Source organism: Neoarius graeffei, chromosome 9 (genome assembly GCF_027579695.1).
Source record: "Neoarius graeffei isolate fNeoGra1 chromosome 9, fNeoGra1.pri, whole genome shotgun sequence".
NCBI classification, from domain to species: Eukaryota; Metazoa; Chordata; class Actinopteri; order Siluriformes; family Ariidae; genus Neoarius; species Neoarius graeffei.
The window spans coordinates 22,269,939-22,288,570 of record NC_083577.1 but is presented as its reverse complement, the minus strand read 5'-3'; the positions used below and the strand labels follow the sequence as shown (position 1 = coordinate 22,288,570).

General features: G+C 42.0%; 1 protein-coding gene across 1 annotated transcript in view; it reads left to right on the top strand.

Moving 5' to 3' along the window:
* Window positions 1–1,940: 1,940 nt before the first annotated feature.
* The window catches only part of cntnap5a (contactin associated protein family member 5a), a 207,715-nt gene continuing 191,023 nt past the window's right edge, over window positions 1,941–18,632 (top strand). The window contains exon 1 of the mRNA XM_060929196.1: window positions 1,941–2,081. Within this exon, the coding sequence (XP_060785179.1) occupies window positions 1,956–2,081 (126 nt within the window). The 5' untranslated portion in view covers window positions 1,941–1,955. The remainder of the gene's footprint in view (window positions 2,082–18,632) is intronic.

Genomic DNA, 18,632 nt, shown 5'->3' with positions numbered 1-18,632 from the left:
AACCTTTGTAGTTATTGGACAATTGCTTCCTTTGACACCGACTCGTGAGATAGTAGAGGCAGCAAGGCATGACCTTAGCTGTTGTCATTTTCAAACAAATCCTGAGTAGATTTGGTTGAAGGTCCTGCAGTGTCATCACTGGAATCACTCCAATAGATTTCCTACTTAAAGGTACAGTACTGGTAGATTACCTTTCAGACTTTTCAAGTGTAGGTCATAAAAATAATTTTCCCTGCCAACCAATTATTTTTGTTTAGTGGACCGAAAGCTACTGAATTCAAATCACAGACTTCCAATTTTATCACTTTTTTTTCCCTAAAAGAACAATTAATGAATTTAGATCCACGTGGCTCTAAATTCTCCGCCATTTTTTTCCTGCTTCACCATGACCCAATTCAAGATACTACGTCATGCATCACGTGGTGGGCTTTCCCTGTTCGCGCAAGGAATTATGGGATACAATTTTGAAACAGGAGAGAACAATGGAGGACGTGAGTGTGCGAATGAAACGTGAAAGACCGACTACAGTAACGGAAAGCGAGAAGAAAAGACTTTATGTTGCGAAGGAAAGGAAACACAGAACCAAACTAATAAATATCGGCGGTCAGCGAGCACCTCGGTGTGATCAGCTGTTGGTTTAACGACAGAATGATGGAACTGTGAGTGCACGCTCAAAGATAAACCTGTAAATGGCAGTAATACAACACTGGATGCCAGCTGCTGTAAAACCTGAAAGATGAAAAAGACAACGACAACTCAGGCAAACCTGCGCATGCGCACACGGACTTCCTCTGTCTGCTTGACTGCGCGAAGCGAGCGATTTTATGCACATTATTTGCTCGGGAATCCCCAAATTAAATAACTTCCCAGCCACAGAATGGCCTATAGCTAAAGTATTTTTCTTCTCATAACACTAAACATTTCTTTCTCTTACAATTTTCATTGGTTGATATGCTATGTATATCGTCAAAAGTTTATGAGCACTGGACCATCACCCTCACTTCTGTTGCTTCCACAAACAATTGTATAGAATGTCTTTGTATGCTGTAACATTACAAGTTCCATTTACTGGAACTAAGAAGGGCGGCACGGTGGTGTAGTGGTTAGCACTGTCGCCTCACAGCAAGAAGGTCCGGGTTCGAGCTCCGTGGCCGGCGAGGGCCTTTCTGTGTGGAGTTTGCATGTTCTCCCCGTGTCTGCGTGGGTTTCCTCTGGGTGCTCCGGTTTCCCCCACAGTCCAAAGACATGCAGGTTAGGCTAATCGGTGGCTCTAAATTGATCATAGGTGTGAATGTGAGTGCGAACTGGTGTTTGTCTCTATGTGTCAGCTCTGTGATGATCTGGTGACTTGTCCAGGGTGTACCCTACCTCTTGCCCATAGTCAGCTGGGATAGGCTCCAGCTTGGCTGTACAGAATAAGTGGTTATGGATGGAACTAAGATGCCCAAACCTGCTCCAGCATGACACGAAGTGAGCTCCATTAAGACATGGTTTGCCATGGTTGGAGTGGAAGGACTCAAGTGTCCTGACTTGCACAGAGCCCTGGAATGCTGACCTCACCCTAGACCTGCCTTTAACCTGATCTCACTAATGCTCTTGTAACTGAATGGACCCAAATCCCCACCAGCCACTCTCCAAAATCTAGTGGAAATCCTTTCCAGAAGAGTGGAAGTCTTTATAACTGCAACAAGGGACTAAATCTTGAATGAAATATTCAACAAGCACATATGGGTGTAATGGTGAGGTGTTCACAAACTTTTGGCTATAGAGTGTATGTGATTATTGTAAAAAATAGAGCAACAATATGACAATCAAGTGCACCCAGCACACACACAGTCACTGCTTCATGAACGTTGTCCGATAAATCTTTCCTATTCATTCTGTTAGGAGGAGGTGGGTGGAGCCCGCAATTGACAGACAGGTCGCCGTGGCTGCAGGTGGACCTCAGGGCGCGCATGGAGGTGACGGCTATAGCCACACAGGGCCGCCATGGCAGTCATGACTGGGTGACCAGCTACACACTTCTCTACAGCGACAGCGGGAGTGTGTGGAAGCAGTACAGGAACGAGGACAGAGTTGCGGTGAGTGTTCCAGAGCTTTCATTACATTAATTCATCGACATCTGGCAGCCAGAAATTTGTGGCCAGGCAGGACTTTGGTGATCCTCGTGGTTTTTGATTGTGAAATTGATCGTAATTAACTTCTCAGATGCTGTTGAAGAGTGAAGTTTTATTGGCCTCCTGACAATGTCATTTTAAAGATCTTCTTTTAGCTTACTCAGCCAATCAATTACACACATCCCATGCCAGAGTGGAAAATGGAGTCAGGCTTTGTTCTGTAATGCAGCTTAATATAGTCATGTATGATTACCGAAAATGAATCCAGTAAAAACAAATGAAGCCAGGAAAGGAGTCGGACTCATGCAAATTTTTCTGCATGATTTAGAGCCTATAGCGACGAACGAATAGTATAATATTCGGATTTCATTTAACTTAGTAATTAGGAAATGGAAAAAGCCACATTCTTTAGATCAAATTTATTCATCTGCTCACTGAATTTTAAAAATGATCCCTTCAAGGATGTAAATGCCCATGAAACCTATAATTAATTCCTGTGAAAATGCAAATGATTGAAAGCTTCATGATATCGCAATAATATTCTCCTGTTAATTCGAGCCATGGAGTGTTTTCTTTTCCAATTTTTCCTTTCTGATTTTCCACTCACACAATATGCTTTTATTTAACTTTTTTTTTTTTAATCACAGACCCTCTGATTACACTTCATGGACATTTTGAAAATTATGGATTAGCAAGACTAATGCTGTGTTCACATATATACCGGTACGAAAGTGGTATAACTGTATCGATACAAAGTATACCGGTACAGTTTAGCGCATCTGTCCACACTAGCGAGAAATGTTTGCGGTTTTCTTTCACGGTAGTTGAAATGCGCGTGCACAAAATGTTTCCGTGGTTACCGAGTAACTTCCTTCCGAGAATATGGCGGATGAAACAACGTGTGTGTGCTTTTTGTTGTCAATGTACAGTCTGTATTTCTGGTGGTCATTTATTCAGTCGAATCGTATAAAACGCACAAGGCAGTTGAGAAAGAAACAAACGAATCTCCGTTCTTCACTATTTTATTCAGCGAAGACATCGATTGAGGTGTGTGATTTTGCGCATGCGCATTATATTTGTATCGATACAGAGCAGCTTCATCTGTCCACACGACAGCGAAGTGCTACAGTACCGATACTGTCCCGGTACGAAACCCATACATTTGTGGGTTTCGTACCGATACAGTTCTACCGCTACAGTACCGGTATAATTGCTAGTGTGGACAGGTGTTGCGGTACAAAAGTAGTATCGTATCGGTACAAAATCCCTAGTGTGGACAGGGTATTAGACACCAAAGGAGTCCACTCCTTCATCCTCTATCTAAACGTCTGTCCAAGGCCCTATCTGCTTGTCGTACCATAATCCAGAAAGTGCCGTGTGAGTACAGGCTTTTGTTCTACTGAGCCACCTGTTTGCAAATTGCAAAAATTAAAAATGCCTGCACTGAATTAAACACTGCGAGTTGGTCTAGTAGTTAGCGTGTCCGCCTCTCAACCAGAAGGTTGTGAGTTCTACTCGTGATCAAGTCATACCAAAGACCATCATAAAAATGGTACCTACTACCAACTGGCAAGGCACGCTGCAATATAGATGCGAGTGGGGAAGTCAAACTGTCATGGTTACCAGAGGACTAGCACTGCACTGCACCCATATGCCTCAAAGAGTTGGTTAGTACTAGGACAGGAGACTGCTTGGGAAGACCAGATTCTGGTGTGAGAAGGACTTTGACACTGAATTAATTTGTAGAACAAGCTAAGAGCTGGGGGCGGTACGGTGGTGTAGTGGTTAGCGCTGTTGCCTCACAGCAAGAAGGTCCGGGTTCGAGCCCCGTGGCCGGCGAGGGCCTTTCTGTGCGGAGTTTGCATGTTCTCCCCGTGTCCGCGTGGGTTTCCTCCGGGTGCTCCGGTTTCCCCCACAGTCCAAAGACATGCAGGTTAGGTTAACTGGTGACTCTAAATTGACCGTAGGTGTGAATGTGAGTGTGAATGGTTGTCTGTGTCTATGTGTCAGCCCTGTGATGACCTGGCGACTTGTCCAGGGTGTACCCCGCCTTTCGCCCGTAGTCAGCTGGGATAGGCTCCAGCTTGCCTGCGACCCTGTAGAACAGGATAAAGCGGTTACAGATAATGAGATGAGAAGCTAAGAGCTAATTCTACTTGTAACTACCAGTTAACCAGCTCTCCAATATTAGCCAACACCACCTGGAAGCCCCGCCCCTTTAGCCTTTAGTCCCTGCTCTTGACTAAACATGCACAGGCACCCTCACGTTCTGTCACAGTAAATGGGCAATGCTTTAAGTTCACTAATCTAATAAGCAGCAAAGTTTGTTTCTTTGTTTGCCTGTTGGTCTTGAGCTAACATCGCCATTTTTCGATGGATTTTCACCAAATTTGGCAAGTAGGTCTGGGGATGACCCGGAATTTTGCAGATATAAACAAAATTCATGTACGGGCCCCATGGAGGTCCCTAGGGGGCACAACATCCACCCACCCCCTTGCTCAGTGCCTTTCACGTTACATTTATCAACACAAACTCTCGACAGATCTTCACTAAACTTCACACGTAGGTACAGGATATAGCCACAATTTGGTAGAACTTAGAAATTCCATATTTGGGCCCCAGGGGGTCCCTGGTGGGCCCCTGGGTGGTGGATGTTTGAATTTTTGTTTGTCTTGGGTTAACAATCACCATTTCTTGACGGATCTTCACCAAATTTGACATGGAAGTCTGGGAGCGACCCAGAATTTTGCAAACCCCAGGCAACACCCGGGTAACCAGCTAGTATGAAATAAAATCTATCAGTGTGTGTTTGACTTAACTAACATCACATTAGTATATATTTGTGGCAGCGGGGGTGTGGTTAAGCATCGGTCTATGAATGCAGGGCGGAGTCAGGGAAGGTAAGTGCACCTGATGTGAATTAACCTGTGTTTGTGTGTCCCCTCCAGTGACCGCGCCCTATAAAAGGAGAGAGAGAGCAGAGAAAGGGAGCTCTCTCCCGACCCAAAATGTGTGTGTGAGAGAGTGAGTGAGCTGAAAAGCTATATCTTTAAAAATAAAAAGTTTGTGAGAACTCAGTTCTGGCCTGCCGTGCTTCTGTGCTCCACCCACCTGCTCTGATTCTACAATATTTAACATCAGTTCACTAAATTTATTTGACAAAAGTTCCTCCCGTGCCAAGTCTTGATCTTCCCCAGGCAGTCTCCTGTCCCAGTACTAACCAGGCACTTAGTGCATTGGGCGGGACTGATCTCCATTTCGATAGCCCATGGCCTCTCACCTACAGTATTACATAGTTGGGGTTAGAGATGTGGGCAGGTCCTCTGGTAACCGTGAGAGTTTGACTCCCTACTCACATCTGTATTGTGGCCTGCCTCACCAGATGGCAGTAGGTAGCGTTTTGATAATGGTCTTTAGTATGACACGATTATACTCATGAACATAACTCATGCGCGTCCAGTTGAGAGGCGGACATGCTAACCACGAGGCCAACTCGCGGTGAAAAAAAATGCATTGGACATGTCATCAAAACATTTTGGCTGTAAATGAAAAAAAAAATCTACTTTTCCACAAGAGGGAAAAAAGGATGAAAATTTTGACCTAAAAATATTAAACAGGTCCACAAAGAGTGTCCAGTGTAACACTTTACAAATAATGTGAAGGTGAGAATGGTGGGGTTTTTTGGTTTATGTTTTTTTTTTCTTCACCTGGACATTAGACATCCAGGTGGCACGGCGGTGTAGTGGTTAGCCCTGTTACCTCACAGCAAGAAGGTTCTGGGTACGAGCCCAGTGGCTGACGGGGGCCTTTCTGTGTGGAGTTTGCATGTTCTCCCTGTGTCTGTGCAGGTTTCCCCCACAGTCCAAAGACATGCAGGTTAGGCTAATTGGTGGCTCTAAATTGACCGTAGGTGTGAATGGTTGTTTGTCTCCATGTGTCAGCCCTGTGATGATCTGGTGACTTGTCAAGGGTGTACCCCACCTCTCGCCCATAGTCGGCTGGGATAGGCTCCAGCTTGCCCATGACCCTGCACAGGATAAGCGGTTACAGATAATGGATGGATGGACATTAGACATCGTTTGCCAAGTTATGTTAAAAAGTATGATTCACTTAAAAACGAATCATCATCCAGCTGAGTTTTATCATACCGTATGCCTCTGCTGGCAAGCAGTTCCCGACTGCACAGCTGATAATACCATTCCATACTCCCCTACTCCAATCAATAGCAGAAATGCTGGTAGAATTTTCATGTCTCTTTTCAGGCTATCGGTTCTGGATTTTTAAACCCTTTATTACAATTTTTAGAAGTGCAAAATAACAAGCAGGGAAAAACCAATACAGCACAAATGGTAAGGCATTTTCAACAACAGTGGACCCAGAACTTCTAGTTAAACATGAGGCTTCTTTGTTATTGCTTCCAGAAGAATAACTTTGTCCTAAACCCAGGCTTTTTTACAAAGAAGTTTTCTGTTTATTTGGCTAGACTGCGTTTAAGCCCAAGACAAATGTTTTACCAGAACATTTAGTTGAATGATCTCGATAAGGATGTATTGACAGTTTAGCAGAAATTTTTGCTAAGACAAAATCAATGATGCTGTTATTTGAAATGCCTGTCAGTTCTCCATACAACAATGACTGAGATTTGTTTCTATATCCAACGCTATTTATTATCATCTTGTGTCCAATGGAAATATATAATTCATGTTAAAGTAGTATTTCTTCACCAGAACCAAACCCAGTCTGAGAGATTTAATTGGCTTGTTCAGTGGATCTACTGTTATTGCTGAGTGCCAGTCTCGTGCTGGGGTATGACTCTGTAGACCTGTAATGGATGGTTGTTTCATTGCATTTGCATGTGATATGACATTCTGACATTCCTCAGCCATTTTCTTCACATCCTTCCTCTTCCTTCCGCTCTGGTCACAGCGATCACTTCACAATCCGATCAGTGATCCTTGGAAGCTGCCTCTCAAGTAGTCAGCCACCACGTCATGTTGTTTCAGATATTGTTTTCAGACTTTGTCTTCCATGGATTTGTTACCATTCCCAGTGGAATGACAAGCTCAAATCTGATCTTCCAGATCTTGGAGCAAGCCGCTTGATCAGATTTTGGTAGCAGGTGTAGCTAAGACTTAGATGTAGATGATGAAACAACATTTCAAGACCTGCCGCTTTCTTGAGCTGAAATCATTTTAAGGAACATTAGCCTTCCAAGTGGAATGCAGTGATGAAATATAAAAGTCTCACTCTGGAGGCTAAGCCTTCATGCTAATGATATACATATTATGATGGAGGAGATTGTCTACCAGGAGATTCATTGTTCCATATTGTTGCAAAGCAATTGTGTTTTAAATTGTGATGCCTCTGTTATATAAAAGGTATAATGTCATTTCAAGATATTACAGTCTAAAAAGAGATCATTAAAATGTGGTGAAATATTGCATGTATTTTATATGTAGAGTTAATTAGTCATTTGGCAGTGCCAGAAGAGAAATCTGCACAAGTTTGTCTTGTCGACACAAGCTTTTTTCTCTGTCTGTTCATTATGATCCAATAAAAACATTAAACACTTATATAAACTTGGCTTGCAAGTTGATCGCAAAATAAAACTTGCGTGAATTACTCGATTAATTTTCATTTGTTTATGAAGGAAAAAAAACGCTGTTAAAAATCTTTTTTAATTAATTAGACAACTTTGGAAGAGATTCTGGGCATGAAGAAACTACGAAATAACAGTAAAGTACTTTATATTCTGACTTTTTGTTATCTTTCCGCAAAGCCTAGCAAATAAAACTTATAAAAGAGCTCCCACGCGTGAAGCACACAGAGCAGAGCTCCATACTTAAGAAATATTGTGATGCATCAACCTGCTTTTTGATGGCGTTTGTGACCATACGACATCTGCACAAATGACATACATACATACATACATACATACACTACCGTTCAAAAGTTTGGGGTCACCCAGACAATTTTGTGTTTTCCATGAAAAGTCACACTTTTATTTACCACCATAAGTTGTAAAATGAATAGAAGATATAGTCAAGACATTTTTCTGGCCATTTTGAGCATTTAGGTGGGGTTTACATTAGACCGTATCAGCGGATCATCAGATTAACGTTTTTAAAACGATTCACGTGCACACAGCAACGCCAATACACGGATACGCTAATCACATGACTAATTAGACGGCATGTCACATGATCCCAGTGCATATCGGGCATGCGCAAGTCACTCACCACTTGCAAGTGGAAGGATGGCAAGCGAACACCTTCTCCAGCAAATAAACACACCTGGCTGTGATGTTCATGTTCTCACTGAGTTTAAGCGCCAGAAGGAGGTAAATAAGTTGAAATGTGTGAATAAAACTCAGTGCGGCTCAGCGCTTCCTCCTGCGCTCCAAATCACTCCGCCCTGAACAGCGAGTGCCCTCTGGAGGGTGCGCACTCCGGCCCTGCGCAGCTCACAGAGTGCACGAGTGAAGCGCACGAGCAGTGATTCGGGACTGAGCCGCTGTGTGTGTGATCCCAACGCCAGTGAATCAGGAAGGTGGATGTCACAGTGACGTTGTCCAATGACGACGTCAGCTAGAGCTCAGCACTGCGTTTCCTCGTTCCTTAATGTTTACACAGCACCGGATCAGATACGAACTGGGTTGAATACGTGGGCCCTGGCGGATTCAAGTTGTTCTGCCTGTGGAGTCGTTTCCCGGCGTTTTAATGTGCACGGACAGTGCATCCGCGACGAAAATGAGACGGATACGGTCTAATGTAAACACCACCTTAATCGACCCCACAAATGTGATGCTTCAGAAACTCAATCTGCTCAAAGGAAGGTCAGTTTTATAGCTTCTCTAAAGAGCTAAACTGTTTTCAGCTGTGCTAACATGATTGTACAAGGGTTTTCTAATCATCCATTAGCCTTCTGAGGCAATGAGCAAACACATTGTACCATTAGAACACTGGAGTGAGAGTTGCTGGAAATGGGCCTCTATACACCTATGGAGATATTGCACCAAAAACCAGACATTTGCAGCTAGAATAGTCATTTACCACATTAGCAATGTATAGAGTGCATTTCTGATTAGTTTAAAGTGATCTTCATTGAAAAGAACAGTGCTTTTCTTTCAAAAATAAGGACATTTCAAAGTGACCCCAAACTTTTGAATGGTAGTGTACATACATACCACCACAGGGAACCTGATCGTACGGTAAGTTCAAGGCAACTTATCTCATGAACACTTGACCACCACTGGACAACAAAATTTGTATTTTTATTTCCATAAGATAGATGGGTTTTTATCCAGCATTTATTTTTAATTTGATTTTTTTTTTTAATATAACGACTCAATGTCTTGTACTAAACCACAGTTCAACCAATGCACCGAACACAAACAAAACACTCCATAAACAGCACACACAAATTTTACATTGTGCATAAATGACATATCAAGATGACAGACAGCAAGCTTTATAACATACCATGTTAAACCTCTGACGGAGGCACATGGGGAATATAAACACAGCAGCGAGCATCTGTAGCATAACAAATACAGCAGTGGTGGCATCGGGGGGGGGAGGGGGGGCAACTGCCCCCCCTCAAATTATGTTGGGGGAGCTGCCCCCCCAAGTTACGATAGGAGTCCTTTGACTATTTACAAGGAACAAAAGGAGAGAGTAGTGTGAATAAACAGCCCACTGCGCGTCTTTGTTTTCCCTTATTAAATCCCGCTGCATCCCTTCATCCTGGCGGCATCCCTTTGTACTGTAGGTTGGTAGCACCCATTTGCACCAAAACCGATGCAAATTAGCCTGGCCCTGATGTCACCGATTGCCTCCGCTTTCCGGGATTTTCCTTATTTGGCTTATGCAGAACTGCAAAACCCATCACTTTTAGTAGACAAGCTGATTTATGAATATTCTGTGGACTAATTAACCCGTTGCTCTGGCAACTGTCTAGACACGTCTGGTCTCCTTGGGTACTCACGCCAAAGCAAGGACCCTGTGACAGCAAGGCTATGACAGTGTCGCTACATTTGTATGTGACCGATAATTCGTGTCCTGTCCGGATGGCTAGATAATGTTCATGAGGCGTACAAGCAGTTTTGGGCGCCCAAAAACTTGATGCTGCTCTAGATCTACATGAATTTGCTTTCTGCCCTGACCACTCACTGAAAATCAGTATGAAGGGCAGTTTCAGACAAATATCCATTGCAGACTTTTTTGGGCTCGATGATAACGAAGTAAGTTTTAAGTATACATTTTTTTTTAGCATCCCAAGTCAAATTTCGCAAACCTATTGCTGCTGCCTTCTTGTCTTTCAATGACGAGAGAATGCGCTACTTTGGTTGCTTCAATTAAGCAAGGTACATTTGAACGTTGTATGTGTATTTGCTCACATGTAAACACGGTAGAAAGTACCAAACCTATGGTAAGAGGGTGTTATCTTCTCAACGAGAAGTGTGTGTATGTATGTGTATATGTATATATGCATATATATATATATATATATATATATATATATATATGTGTGTGTGTGTGTATATATATATATATATATATATATATATATATATATATATATATATATATATATATATGTGTGTGTGTGTGTGTGTATATATGTATGTGTATATGTATGTATGTATGTGTATATATATGTATATGTGTGTGTGTATATATATATATATATATATATATATATATATGTATATATGTGTGTATGTATGTATGTATGTATGTATGTATGCATATGTGTGTATGTAGATACTGTAATTGTAATGCCAATATACTTGAACTGTAATTATAATGTTACACATGGTTGCACACCACTGGATGCTGCTACTATCAGCCACTTTACTTGCCCTTAAGGTTTTATCTACTGTGCTTTGTCTTGGGTGTATTCTCCATGCAGGACCTATGTGTCTGTATATAGTAACTAGTAGTTCAATAGTAGTTTTTGTATTTTGTATATAACTTTTCTTTTTATTCTATGTGTGTGCACTTTATGGAGCAGCTCTGAATCTCATTATACTCTGTGTGATGACAATAAAGGCTTTCTATTCTATTCGATTCTATTCTATTCTAAGTAGGCATAATTACGTTATAATATAATTGGTTCTGTTTCATATAGAAAAAAAATACATGGACAAAATGTACTCTAATAGAGACATTAAACGTAGCTTTAATCCACCAAAATTTCCTCTCAAAATGCGGGAAATAGCGTTTTAGAGGGTTAAAAATTCCAAAATTTCCCAGGGGAGCATGCCCCTGGACCCCCCCGGGATTTGCCATGCCTTCAGCACGTGACATGTCTCACACACACACACACACACACACACACACACACACACACACACACACACACACACACCATCCAAAATTTCCTGCCACAGCCTCTGTACAGCTTCCTGGGCTGACAGCTCCGCTCGGAGCTTGAATAATGAATAATGAGGGACAACTCTGGCCACCATTTACAAACACATTTTACACTCATCGGGAGCTCCACTTTGAGGCAGTGACAAAAATATATATAATGACATGATTTAAAATGACTACATTTATTCAGTCTGTGCATAAGAACATGTTCCTTGTGCATATTGGGGAATATATTGTGTTCAAAGCACATTATTCAAATCCTGTATCATGTATCACCTCCAAACTGTCCATTGTTGACTATCTTTGTGTTAAAAAATGGTTTCTAGCAGGTAATTCATTTTTTTCTCCCTTTCATCATCGTACTCTTATGAAGAGCACAAGCAAAAAGAATTTCCTAAAACGAAAATCCCAAACAATAGGAAGAGAAATTACAGTCCTGATTCCGAGCTACCTGATTCTTCAATCAAAGGCATGACGAAACACATGCGCTCTTTTTCTGTTCATTTTACAAGCAAATGCCAAGCCTGCACATTCTCCCTGAGCCTTTTTTTTTTTTCATAATACGTTCAGGCAGCCATCTCATCTCTAGTTTTTGAGCTCCTGTCTCATCTCTACAGAGAACGAACCCATCTGTGTCATTAATTAATAGCCACAATCCAGTGTTTTCATTATGCTTTGATATTTGTGGGTTTAAATGTGGGCTTATGAGTAGGATGAATAGAAATGAAATGATACAGCTCACCACATCACATCTGCTTATCCATTTCGAATGTAATTACATTTCATGGTTGTTTATTTTCATTTCCTTAATATCATTAGATGCAGCTCGGATTTCAGTTGATGTTATAAAACTTTCTTAAGCAAGTGACTCAATACCAGTATGGTGTAAACAATAGATAATTAACTGTAAGGCAGATCTCTCAACCTTTTTTTCCCCCTCCATGTCATTTGTTCAAGTACATGAGGGTGCGCATATGATTAGAACTACTCTTGACCATGTTTATGCAGAAAGCCCTGGTAGAAAAGTGTTGGTTATGATGAGCTCCCAACCCAATTATTGTCAATTATGTCAACATAATTGACAGACTATTGAGCTGACAAGGTGCAGACAGATGGCATAGTCGAAATGTAAAATAAAATCATACTGTATATTCCCCCCCGGGCGGCACGGTGGTGTAGTGGTTAGCGCTGTCGCCTCACAGCAAGAAGGTCCGGGTTCGAGCCCCGTGGCCGGCGAGGGCCTTTCTGTGTGGAGTTTGCATGTTCTCACCGTGTCCGCGTGGGTTTCCTCCGGGTGCTCCGGTTTCCCCCACAGTCCAAAGACATGCAGGTTAGGTTAACTGGTGACTCTAAATTGACCGTAGGTGTGAATGTGAGTGTGAATGGTTGTCTGTGTCTATGTGTCAGGCCTGTGATGACCTGGCGACTTGTCCAGGGTGTACCCTGCCTTTCGCCCGTAGTCAGCTGGGATAGGCTCCAGCTTGCCTGCGACCCTGTAGAAGAATAAAGCGGCTAGAGATAATGAGATGAGACTTTTTTTTTTTTCAAATGTAATCGAGGCAATGGGGTGCACTCGGCATGAGACGATACACTAATGCTATGATACGATCCATATCCCAAGACAAGCTTCATGAGAAGATATGACATGAGACAATACTGATACACAGAAAATATTACACATTTATGTTATAATGACCACAAAACAAGTCACTGCAATATAATACCTTTCTAATTTTTATAAAGTATACATTATTATTATTCATCCATTATTCGTAACTGCTTTCCCTGTTCAGGGTCGCAGGCAAGCAGGAGTCTATCCCAGCTGACTATGGGTGAGAGGCGGGGTACACCCTGGACAAGTCGCCAGGTCATCACAGGGCTGATACATAGAGACAAACAACCATTCACACACAATTCCCACACCAATTAGCCTAACCTGCACATCTTCAGACTGCGGGGGAAACTGGAGCAACCAGAGGAAACCCATACAGACACAGGGAGAACATGCAAACTCTACACAGAAAGGCCCTTATCAGCCATGGGGTTCAACCCAAGAACCTTCTTGCTGTGAGACAACAGTGCTAACCACTACACCACCATGCCACCAAGTCTAAATAGTGTAAAAAAAAAAAAAATGTTGGGCAGTAGTGTACTCTGGGCCATTTCAGGTTTTTTTTTTCTTTTTTTTTTAACCCTAGGCAGGTCTTGTGTTTGATCCAAGGGCCATTAGCATAACTTTTCGGACTATTAAGTAAGCATGCTTTGAGACTCCATGCTCTGTATGCTACTATCTCCTGTGTGTCACCTAGTGTGTAAGCAAGTACAGCTCATAGTCAATCTCATCTCATCTCATCTCATCTCATCTCATTATCTCTAGCCGCTTTATCCTGTTCTACAGGGTCGCAGGCAAGCTGGAGCCTATCCCAGCTGACTACGGGCGAAAGGCGGGGTACACCCTGGACAAGTCGCCAGGTCATCACAGGGCTAACACATAGACACAGACAACCATTCACACTCACATTCACACCTACGGTCAATTTAGAGTCACCAGTTAACCTAACCTGCATGTCTTTGGACTGTGGGGGAAACCGGAGCACCCGGAGGAAACCCACGCGGACACGGGGAGAACATGCAAACTCCACACAGAAAGGCCCTCGCCGGCCACGGGGCTCGAACCCGGACCTTCTTGCTGTGAGGCAACAGCGCTAACCACTACACCGCCGTGCCGCCCTCTCATAGTCAATATTAAATGGAAATATTGTAAAACATGATATGATAAGCGAATGTGAACTAGAGGAAGCCATGGCCTAACGGTTAGAGAAGCAGCTTTGGGACCCATTGGTTCCATTCCCTGGACCAGCAGGAATAATTGAAGTGCTCTTGAGCAAGGCACTTGCTTCCCAGGTTGCTCAGGGTATGTTGTATGTCGCTCTGGATTAGTCTGCCTGCTAAATGCCATTAATGTAATGTAAATGTGTCTCCATGGTATTTTGTATCAGGATATCCGAAGCAAAGACATTCTGTCTCACTCTGAACCAAAAAAGAATGTAGGAAGAAATGCCATCCTTCACATCAAACTGGGAAAAGTGGTTCCGTTGGCTTTGACTATTACATGGTTGGTGGTGCCAGCTGGGCTGGTTAAATATTTCAGAAGCTGCTGATTTCCTGGTATTTTCATGTACAACAATCTTTAGAGTTTACAGAGAACAGTTCTACTGCCACCTTGTTGATGAGAGAGGTGAAAGGAGAGTGGGCAGACTGGTTCGAGTTGACAGGAAGGCTCCAGTAACTCAAATAACCACTCTTTACAACTGCGGTGGGCAGAAAATCATTTCTGAATGCACAATACATCCAAAATTGTAACTCAAAGCTGAGATCTGAGGTTGCAGTGGTCGCAGGCTGACCTAAACTGGACAGTAGAAGTCGGAAAAACCTTGCATGGTTTGATGAATCTTGATTTCTGCCATGACATGCAGATGGTCAGGTCAGAATTTGTTGACAACAGAATGGAGCCATGGAGCCAACCTGCCTTGTGTCAACAGTCCAGGCTGGTGGGGGTCGTGTAATGGTGTGGGGAATGTTTTCTTTATCTTAAACATGAATGTAACAATGAGTTCAGTGGGCTCACCAGTGACCAGATCTGAATCCAGTAGAACACCTTTGGGATATGGTAGTAAGGGAGATTCATGGAATAAGTGCACAGCCGATAAATTTGCACCAAATATGTAATGCAATGTAATGTCATCCTAACATTGACCAGAATTCCAAAGGATTGTTTCCAACACCGAGTGGAATACATGCTGTGAAGGATTAAAGCTGATCTGAGAACAAAGTTGGATCCTCAACATTATTACGGTACTAGGACGTTTCTAATAAAGTAGCCAGCGAGAATATTGGGTCACTGCAGATTTAATGCACTTTATCTTATGATGAAATGTTCATCTGATTGTTCTCTCTTTCTGTTTAACAGTAAGCCCTACAGGTGGACTGCTGGGACTCTAATTCAAATCCCAGTTGGGCCATATGGTGTCCTTGTTTGGGGTCCACTGAGGTTTAATTGTCCGTTTCTCTTCTTCTGTGCCAAGGATGGCAGGGATCCTCTGTCAGTGGTTATGGTGGAGCAATGACTCAATCCTCAAATCATGTAGATAGCATTTACATCCCACTGCGCTAAGCTACTCCAGTGGGATAAAGAAAAGCCCAAAATTGAGACAGGCAGGTGTAATGATTTCATCTGAAATCGTCCAAGGCAACAAGCTTATATTTCAAAAGCAGAAATAGCTGTTGAGACAAATGGAATGTGTTCAAGTTTTCCCTGCCGCTGGCAGCTGACAGCAACACATTTGACTCGACACATTCATTGGTCTCACATCTTGTATGGCTGTCACCTGAACAGGGATTACCTCGTTGGAAAATTGCTGAATGCAGAGGCTTGGCTAGTTCCTCCTTCAGGTCATTGCTTTCTTCTTACAAGCTGCCAAGGGGTTTTGAACTACATCAAGACATTCGTGTCAGTCACTGTTGATGACTGTGCAAGAGAGAGAGAGAGAGAGAAAAGAGGTATTCAGTGATTTCCAGTACAGTACTTATCCTGAGATTGTGACTAGCTTCAGGGAGCTGAGCAAAGATTTGATGAACTCCAACTGAACTGCTGATTGACCAAGTGTGGTAGATGGTAGAGCATTGGCATTTAAAAGCCAGGAGTAGGCTGTGATTTTTTTTTTTTTTAATAAAGTTGTCTTATCTAAAGATGATTTCATTTTGTACTCTATTTGGGTTGATTTCAAGTCATTTCCCTCCTTTTCTTCAGGAAGAGCGATTGCAAATAGCCAGTATGGTAAATATTCCTTGCAGAAGTATCTAAAACACCACACATTGGCTGTTGTGAAGGGTATCCAGTTATTTAGCACAAGTCTTTTAGCACAAGTTCTAAAGTCTGTGAGCACAACTCTGGATTATGGTCACAATAATTGAAATAAATACTCATCTTGATATAGGAAGGGGTTTATTATGATTGCTTAGGGACTGGAAGCCGGAGTTTCTGCTGCTGCGCATGTTAAGGATCAGTTGTTGATCCCTGAAACGTGGACTGAAAATCTGATTCTTTGGTGTCTTTGGATATTTGTAGTTAAGCCATAAATTCAAACCTTGAATTGTGAGCACCTTCATAGATAACTTCAGTCACTTCTGATCATATCACAAATTAAACTGACTGTCAATAATTAGGTGTTTGCCAAATTAATTAACCGGCGGATTATGTCTCTTGCCCTGCTTGACAACATGTGTTTTGCCGACTAAGAGCGGAATCTATTCCGAAAAACTTACTCAAATTATTGAAAGTCCATTTGATATCACAGATTACTGTTTTCCTACGGTATGTATTTGACTAATAATAGTTTTCCTTTCTTTCGACCTTTTTTCTTTCGTAAAAAATTAAAATAAAGAACAAACAAAAAGCTTTCTTTAAACTCTCATCTTGTAAATTTCGCTTGACTTTTCATTCTTTATCAAATTGGCAAAGTGTAAATAATAAATATGATATAATTTCAGCTTAGCACTTTAATAAAGACAAAGCAAACCTGGAAGTTGGCTGTAGCGGTGTACTGGGTCAGGGTACGTGCTGTGTTAAATAATTTGGAGGGAGGATTGGCGACTAACATACGGGCTACATCAAATATGGCGGTTTCAAGATGGCAGAGTGGGGAAATACAATCGCTCATTTTCGATCGGAATCCTGGCAACTTTCATCAAAAAAATCCATCAAACATCTTTAAACATGATCAGTGAGTATTCATAATAAAGATTAAGTGTTCTTGGATCTTGTGCTAAAGAACTTAGAGTTGTGCTAAGAGACTTTGTATTTGTGCTAAAAGACTTTGGTGCTAAATAACCGTAAAGCTTGTGAACCAATACTTATCTCATTTTCCATGAAGTTGATGTCTTCTTTTCTGTGATTTGCTTCAAATATGGCAAGCCCTGCCAAATACTTTATACAGTTTATACAGTGGTGCTTGAAAGTTTGTGAACCCTTTAGAATTTTCTATATTTCTGAATAAATATGATCTAAAACATCATCAGATTTTCACACAAGGCCTAAAAGTAGATAAAGAGAACCCAGTTAAACAAATGAGACAAAAATATTATACTTGGTCATTTATGTATTGAGGAAAATGATCCAATATTACATATCTGTGAGTGGCAAAAGTATGTGAACCTCTAGGATTAGCAGTTAATTTGAAGGTGAAATTAGAGTCAGGTGTTTTCAATCAATGGGATGACAATCAGGCGTGAGTGGGCACCCTGTTTTATTTAAAAAACCTGATCTTCACAACACATGTTTGTGGAAGTGCATCATGGCACGAACAAAGGAGGTTTCCGAGGACCTCAGAAAAAGCGTTGTTGATGCTCATCAGGCTGGAAAAGGTTACAAAACCATCTCTAAAGAGTTTGGACTCCACCAATCCACAGTCAGACAGATTGTGTACAAATGGAGGAAATTCAAGACCATTGTTACCCTCCCCAGGAGTGGCCGTCCAAAGATCACTCCAAGAGCAAGGCGTGTAATAGTCAGCGAGGTCACAAAGGACCCCAGGGTAAATTCTAAGCAACTGAAGGCCTCTCTCACATTGGCTAATGTTAATGTTCATGAGTCCACCATCAGGAGAACACTGAACAACAATGGTGTGCATGGCAGGGTTGCAAGGAGAAAGCCACTGCTCTCCAAAAAGAACATTGCTGCTCATCTGCAGTTTGCTAAAGATCATGTGGACAAGCCAGAAGGCTATTGGAAAAATGTTTTGTGGACGGATAAGACCAAAATAGAACTTTTTGGTTTAAATGAGATGCGTTATGTTTGGAGAAAGGAACACACTGCATTCCAGCATAAGAACCTTATCCCATCTGTGAAACATGGCAGTGGTAGTATCATGGTTTTGGCCTGTTTTGCTGCATCTGGGCCAGGACGGCTTGCCATCATTGATGGAACAATGAATTCTGAATTATACCAGCGAATTCTAAAGGAAAATGTCAGGACATCTGTCCATGAACTGAATCTCAAGAGAAGGTGGGTCATGCAGCAAGACAACGACCCTAAGCACACAAGTCATTCTACCAAAGAATGGTTAAAGAAGAATAAAGT